The sequence below is a fragment of the Priapulus caudatus genome, unplaced genomic scaffold (assembly GCF_000485595.1).
Source record: "Priapulus caudatus unplaced genomic scaffold, Priapulus_caudatus-5.0.1 Scaffold152, whole genome shotgun sequence".
NCBI lineage: Eukaryota > Metazoa > Priapulida > Priapulimorpha > Priapulimorphida > Priapulidae > Priapulus > Priapulus caudatus.
The window spans coordinates 170,856-179,033 of NW_014577213.1; the positions used below are offsets into that span (position 1 = coordinate 170,856).

Below are 8,178 nucleotides of genomic sequence, written 5' to 3' on the forward strand. Positions count from 1 at the left end.
CGTGTAACACCTGTGATGACTCACCCATGTAACACCTGTGACCCCTCACCCGTGTAACACCTGTGACACTTCACCCGTGTAACACCTGTGACACCTCACCCGTGTAACACCTGTGACACCTCACCCGTGTAACACCTGTGACACCTCACCCGTGTAACACCTGCGACACCTCACCCGTGTAACACCTGTGATCGACTCACCTGTATAATACATGCTGGACAGCATCTGCGCGAGCAGCTTCAGGTTGAGTGTGCATCCCGTACAGAGCGCGACCAGCAGCTCGTACGCAGCAATCGTCGTCAGTGCACTTGAACACACCGGCACGGCGTTCTGCCGCGACGCGCTCCCGCCGCCGCCGGTCTTCTGTGAGACGAGCACGAGTCGCGATGCCGGGAACACAAAGTCCTCGACGATCTCCTGGTGGCGAGAAGAGGAAACGACGGGCGTCACGTTACGTTACATGCGTGCGTGCGCACTCAGACGCACACGCATGCATTCAAACTTATTGCACTATGTTGCCGCGCGACAAGAAGAGGAAACAGCCCCCGTGGCGTGCTTACCTATTAATCGAATATTTATGAGTGTAAATACGGTACGTTTTATCGCGGGGATACCTGTATCATACCTCGACTGCTCGTGTCACGTGCTAATTACCTGTATCATGCCCAGACCGCTCGTGTCATGACCTGACTGTTCGTGTCACATGCCATTTTTACCTGTATCATGCCCTGACTGTCCGTGTCACATGCTATTTACCTGTATCATGCCCAGACCGCTCGTGTCCTGTGCTATTTACCTGTATCATGTCCTGACTGCTCGTGTTACGTGCTATTTACCTGTATCATGCCCTGACCGCTCGTGTCACGTGCTATTTAGCTGTATCATGCCCCGACTGCTCGTGTTACGTGCTATTTACCTGTATCATGCCCTGACTGTTCGTGTCACATGCTATTTACCTGTATCATGCCCTGACTGCTCGTGTCACATGCTATTTACCTGTATCATGCCCTGACTGTTCGTGTCACATGCTATTTACCTGTATCATGCCCGGACCGCTCGTCTCGGCACCTATGAAGAACTTCTGCTCGGGCGTCTGGAAGGCGAGCAGCTCCTTGGTGATGCCAAGGTGACCTTCTAGCAACGCCTCCTCCACGAGACACTCTCCCTGCTTCTGCACCTCGTTCTGCAGCAGAACGTCGCCACGGCAACGATGTTACCACAACGACCCGACAACAGAGTCCACGACGATGGAACGAGAATGCTGGCAAGTGCTATTGTGCCCAGACCACTACCGAAGTGCGCCTTAGCGGAGACTCTGTTTAAACAAGTACGAGCTACAGATACCACGATCTAAAGAAAACGCTATAAAATCTCTGTGAAATACACACAATTACAGTTTAAACCCGGACAGTCGGACACCCTGCTCCTGTTCATCGCATTAGCTATTAACAATACCAGTCTGAACACATACGTCTAGACGTACACCCCATTATTACTTACAAGGCCAAGGTTATTATTATATCAAGTATATTACCCCCCCAAGACCTGATTATCTAAGGCACTCTACGTCTGCATTGGACACGCATGCGCGCTCACAGGGCCACGAACCTTGAGGCGTTTGAGCCACTGCAGCTCGCTGTTCAGCAGGGCGTTGACGTTGGGCAGAACAGTGTTACTAGCGCAGGCGAAGTTTAGCAGACGACACAGCAGCTGGAAGTACTCGTGCGAGTTCTTAGCGTTATCCATCACCGTCGTCTGCAATCCAAACAGAGAGAACTCAAACTCAATCGAACAGAATCATGGCAGAATTAGAATTCGTCTTTTCTACAATCTCCACATTTTCTATATTCTCTGCATTTTCTGCATTTTCTACTTCTTCTAATATATAATATATAATGGTCGCGACCAACACGAGTAGTATAGTGTAACTTTCACCTCAAGTCACGATGTTTCAGACTTCACAACTACTTTTGATGTTTTCAACACGACGGGGCCCTCGATTTTCAAATGGCAATTTGAAAGTGCGAGTTTAACGATTCCTTCTAGTGGGCACTGCACTGGCGCACTCAACTCTCTCTCCACAGGCTCACCTCTCACTGAGAAAGGCACTCTCATCGAGTGATACACGATTGAGGGGGGGAAATCACAACACTAGCATCGCGAAGGTTAGTAAAACAAAGTTATAACGAGTGTGTTCACGCTGACAGAGAATTACTTACACTGAGAACGGGGAAGAGCAGTGAAATGAAGAACCAGAGTGACTGGTGTCCGGTACAACACTTTGTCGCCATCAGCAGGAACTGTTCGGCTGCCGTTATTCTCACAGACCTGCGGGGCAAACGTGACACGATGGAGGCACACTAGCTGTAAACACTGGTCAACATTCACACAAAAATACAAAGAAAAATGTCAAAACAGCCATCAGAGAGAAATACAGGCTATGTAGACGATATCATAGATTCAACACAATCACAACAACAAGACTTAACCTTCACATGAAATACAAAATGGAACAGGACGAAAAATAGCCAAAACCATTGATGAGAAATACACGCTATAATAACTCTTCAGTTAAATGCTTTCTTGACGATGCTATAAGGGTTTCTATGTACACACACAAGATAAAAAAAACTTACAATGCTTTACATCAATTGTAACGTGTCAAACAAGCAGCCTCTAAAATTTCAAATGCCTCAAAAATCGCAAGAGACTAAAGTATTTTTTTATCTCTTAAAAAAGATGAATAATTCCTTATGACCAATTCGAATCCAAGCCAACGAAGTGTCCACCACATATTCATAAGGAATGATTCCGTCAATATAGCGGTATAAACATCACGGTCGCACAGCGACAGGTGGCGCTACAGGCAACCTCCCGATCTCCTACCTATTTTTACAGATGAGCAGCAGGTCTATGACGAAGCTGACAAAGTGCTTGTCCTTGACGAGAGAGTCGAGGGCCTGGGGGCAGAGCGCGAGACAGAGAGTGAGCACCTCCACTGCCTCACGTGCCACGTGTATGTCCTCAGTGTCCGGCTGTTTGCACTGCTGCAGAAAATCACAACACGACCACCACCGTCAACAAAGGAGTGAGAGAGGCGAGACCCAATGTTTAAAAAAAATATAGATTAATTTGATTGAAATTCCATCAAAGAAAGATCCTAAATTGCAACCTGATATTGATTTTTCAATATGAGATTGAGTTTTTTATATTAATTTTTTTTAAATTTTTTATTTATTGTATTTAATTTATTATATTTGATTTGATTTGAATGGGATTGTGTTGGATCGATCGGGATGTCTGACTTCCTTTACTGTTTTATTTTACATTTTTACCAAATTTCCTTTGTATGTAATAAAGAAATTTTTCCAAAACCATAAGCTTACACACAACTGAAGTGATGGAATGCCAAAGAAATCATAACGTATATGTTAATAATCATACGTGTTGTATAATTACCAAACGAGGAATGCACGAATACTTGTGAATGTGAGAATCAATACCTTCTCATATGCCTTGTGCAGTTCTTCACTAGATGATTGGAGAAGACAGAGTGAACCACTTGACACTGCCCATGATATCTTTTGCACTGCCTTAATTGTTGACAGATCTGGCAAGCTATTTATAGCCTGAAGTGCAATCATATTACCAATTAGTTCGAAAAACACAAATGCAAATGAGCCACTTAGCGATATAAACATTAAACAAATGATTATGCAAGAATAAATAATCACAAATCCATTATCCATAAAACAATCAAAGCTATCACTGTTTAAAAACTACCACATTATACAACAAGTAACAGATACGCAACACGAAAAATCGCCTGATCCTCTGCATATTTGAGCGCCTGCCATCCCTGCATCTGTGTGCCTCATCATAGAGTGAGAACTAGTAGAAGTTTTGCAGAACTATGACAGAAATTCTAAAGACAGTTATGAACAATTATGGAACTTTCCATTAAAGCCGTTTAAACACGCAGAAAAAACTAGCGCATCTGCGCATCTCCCTCCTCCCTTCCTCCCCGTCACTTCGCTCTTTCCTGTGCTCTCACCCCTCACCCTCCTCCCAACCTATCTCACTCCTCCCCCTCCTCCCCGTGCCCCCTTCCCCACAGTCTCACTCCTGCCAACCTATCTCGACCCCTCCCCACACTCTCACTCCTGCCATCACTCCTGCCAACCTATCTCCCCCTCCTCCCCACACTCTCACTCCTGCCAACCTATCTCCCCCTCCTCCCCACACTCTCACTCCTCCCTCTCCTTCCCACACTATCTCGACCCTCCCGACACTCTCACCGCTCCCCGCCTCCGCGCTCCCCACCTCACCTGGTCGGCCAGGTGCTGGCCTAGTCGCACGGCGACGTTGCGCACCATGCACTCCGCGCTCGGGTTCGGCAGGTGGTGGAGAGCCTGCTGCAGCACGACGGCGTGGCTGTGCGTGCTCGCCGTGACGGGCGGCGCCTGCGTCTCGGGCTGGCACGCCTCAGCGACGACCTGCACGAGCGCGTGACTCACCGTCGTCAGCAGCACCTTGCAGATCTTCAGCACGACGTGGTAGGCGGCCCTGCGAGGCAGATCACACCGTGTACATCACACCGCGCACAGACGCGGATCGCGCCGCGCACAGACGCGGATCACACAGCATGCAGACACGGACCACACCGCATACAGAGACAGATCACCCACACAGGTACGGCATGAGACGTGGTAGACGCACAGGCGCGCACGCACGCAAGCACGCGCACACGCTCGCACGCACACTTGGGTTAGATGTAGCATGCACGTTACCCAAGCAGATATGACATAATATCTGACATATATCACATTCACTCACTTCATTCATCATATTCGTTCACTTCTATAATATATATTCTTCACTTCACTAACCTCTTCATAATTCTTTACGTTTATTAGCATGCACGTAAAATCTATATGTGGAATGTTAGATCTAAGCATGCACATTACGCACGTACATAGAACACTGACCACTCTTTCTGAATATCGTTTTCGTCTAAAATCGATTGAGGCTACGTGGGTCAAATACAATTGCTTGTCTTGACAATTGAGATGAGATTTCCTGAGTCATAGTGTTGATTTGTTTTACCCAAATTTGTTTTTTAAACGAGTTCCATCTTTCACTGACATTTTTACGACAAAACATTGATCAAACGGTCAAAAAAAAAACATAAGCGATCAAATCGTGCCCAACTGAATACTTTCATACCAATTAATTTAAAATTAACGAGCAACCACCCGTTACTCGATGCGACAAGTCGTGGTACGGTCATGCATATTAGCGGCTCACCTCTTCGTGACGATGTCTGCATTGGGGAGAAAGTTGTTCTTGACCAGCATACCAAGAATGGCTGCCACGCCTCCGCTCCGCACAAAGTTGTGCTGCAAAGACGCAGTCATTTAGCTCAGCAACGTCGCATCACGCAATGACAAAACTGAGTGATAATGTCATCACATTCAACGTCAAGGTTGTAGACTGGTGTCGAGTGATAAGCTCGTTGAGCCCAGACTGGGTAGTGGCAGTGGATACCCACATGGGGCAGTTGCAGTGGACCTGCATCCCGTAGAAACATTCCGGGCTTTCCCTTTGCACATAGTATACGCTTTTTCTAATGTCTGGCTCTGAATTTTTGACGAAATACAAACAAATCGCGATTATAAAAGCTAAATTAAATGCCCCGTGGAAGAGATTGACCAGAGTGAAGGGCTAGTTTTCTTCCGTTACCTGGAATTCGAAAGCATCGTCTGCCATCGGATTGTGTGCCGGCATTAACAATGTATAAACAACCTGCAAGGCAAATAAATTCATAGGTGATAACTAATGAACCACCGAGATCCAACAGGCACGACTTGCAGGAACTAACTATGGATATGATCTGGTACTCAGTTAAAGGTGCCCTTCTCCCTAAATTATGCGATCGAACATAAATTCTGCCGAAATTGAATTATTTTAGGGCCGAAAAAGAAATTGACCCATATATAGAGAAGCTTGGGAGCAAGTAGAAATTACCAATGTCAGACCCTACCATGCGATATCAACCAGATATAGAATTACAATGAAATCCAATTATTATAATATTCATAAAAGTGCTGGCAAATATACTACACAGTGTTTCCCCTGGCCAAAAAGGTCTGTGAGGTGGTAAATTTGTGTGTGTGTGTGTGTGTGAGAGTGTATTTTGCGCGTTTCGAGGTCCTAGCAAAGCGAGCACCGTCCTAAATTTTTTGAAAAAATGGTGCAATTTGGTGCATTCTAAATTATTTTAGTGCATTATAAGCACTGTTCTATGGAAGAACAATGATTTTCTTCAGCGTGGCGGTGTTTTGGACAAATTTCTGTGTGGCGGCTGAGAATTTGAGCAAGGCGGCCTGCCTCACTCATGTCAATGCAGAGGAAACACTGCTACAGTTAGTATTACAAGAAATGTCTAGACTTTCGTGTGATAATATCCAGTTATAATAGCTACACAACAAGGGTTCACCTATGGACATTTTTCATCTTTAAAGTGAAGGAAACCAAACGAGTCAACATTGTTCAATAAGTACTCAACAACTCAGTAACAACTAACGACCAACACTTCCTGGACTAACGACAGCAGCGGGAAAACGCGCACAAGCACCAACAACAAAAACAAACGTAACAACCGTATCACCACGGTTGTGCACTTGCCTCGAGATTGTATAAAACCTGGGAAGCCGACGTGGTGAAGAATCGGCTTTCTAGAGAAGGCGACAGGGACTGGTCACCAAGCTTGGCGTGATCTAGGCACAGAGCCCTCAGCTCATCCACTGTGCGCGTGTCTGCAAACGACAGACAACAAAGCGATACAGTCAACGTATTAGCCAGCGAGCCGTGCAGCCATGATTTGCACGGTCAGTTTTGAAACTGCACGGCCAAAAAAAATTCCCGAGGAGGAGACTGCTACGACGGTCTTGGTTGAGACAAAATAAAATTGCACTTTTTCTGCAAAATGCTGGAAATATTTTTTCTGCACTCCAACAATACTCATTCCTGGCTAATAGCATGGATATAGTGTACAACAAAAATTAAGGCGTCCTGTGTGCACTGCACAACGACCAAATACATCTGCGCAGAGTAACTGTACAATCGTGAACAACTATGAATAACTGTGAACAACTGTGAACATCTTTGTAGAACTATAAATAACTGTGATAAACTTTATACAACTATAAATAATTGTTAGTAGCTTCAAACATCTGTGTACAACTATAGATAACTGTGAGAAACATTGTCAACTATAAATATTTGTGAGCAACTGCGAACAACAAAGTCATTCCGCAACAGCAGTATATGAAGTGATCAGTCGAAAGCTGTGCAGAATTAAAATCACTGATACAAAATTTTCATTTAATAGATTACGGGAAATAAAACATTACTATAACATATATAAAACTTATTTTGCTACATTAATATAAAATTAAACTTAATTGTTAATTGAGCAATTAATGTGTCATAAGAAAGATTAACAAAATAATGTAGGGTAACTAACACCTGATGAAGGTTCAAGCACAGAAAAAGAAAATGTGTTGGTACATGTAGACGATTCTAGACAGAAAACCCTCGATCAAATCTCAAAGGAGGTTGCACATGCAAACCGATGAAAGTCATCGTTAGTGGTTCAGTGCAGACTAACTTACTACTGTACTATGTTATACAGACTGCATCACGCAGCACGAGCTACGTGGCTTGCCCACGTACCGGCTGGCATCAGCTTGAGCAGGGTCCTCGCTCCGTCTCTCAGCGGCGGCATCTGCAGCGAGCTGCCCAGATCGGCGAGTTGAAACAAGAACTGCGCGTATGGATGTTGCGTCGCCATTAGCTGCAACAATGTTGACGCTACGCTGAGTAACATCCATCGACAAGGACGAAGTTATGGGCATTGTTCAACTGTTGAAACTTCCGCTACGTTGAACGATAGCTTTTCAATAACACGGAGAGGGTGGGCAGAGAGAAGAGCGAGAGGGGGGGAGAGAGAGAGCGCACGCGTGCGAGAGAGAGAGAGAGAGAGACAGTTGAGAGGAAAGAGAGAGAGCGCACGCGTGCGAGAGAGAGAGAGAGAGAGACAGTTGAGAGGAAAGAGAGAGAAAGAGAGATAGAGAGGAAAGAGAGAGAAAGAGAGATAGAGGAAGAGAGAGAGAG

The 8,178-nt window shown here is 45.4% G+C and overlaps 1 protein-coding gene across 1 annotated transcript in view; it reads right to left on the reverse strand.

Annotated features, from left to right (window-relative positions):
• LOC106806285 (probable ubiquitin carboxyl-terminal hydrolase FAF-X) overlaps positions 1-8,178 on the reverse strand; it is a gene marked incomplete in the record, with an annotated part of 50,954 nt that overhangs the window by 21,269 nt on the left and 21,507 nt on the right. The window contains 11 exon segments of the mRNA XM_014808169.1: positions 125-417; positions 1,037-1,183; positions 1,609-1,755; positions 2,220-2,328; positions 2,887-3,047; positions 3,504-3,629; positions 4,329-4,566; positions 5,308-5,399; positions 5,743-5,805; positions 6,688-6,818; positions 7,738-7,858. Coding sequence (XP_014663655.1) covers positions 125-417; positions 1,037-1,183; positions 1,609-1,755; positions 2,220-2,328; positions 2,887-3,047; positions 3,504-3,629; positions 4,329-4,566; positions 5,308-5,399; positions 5,743-5,805; positions 6,688-6,818; positions 7,738-7,858 — 1,628 coding nt within the window.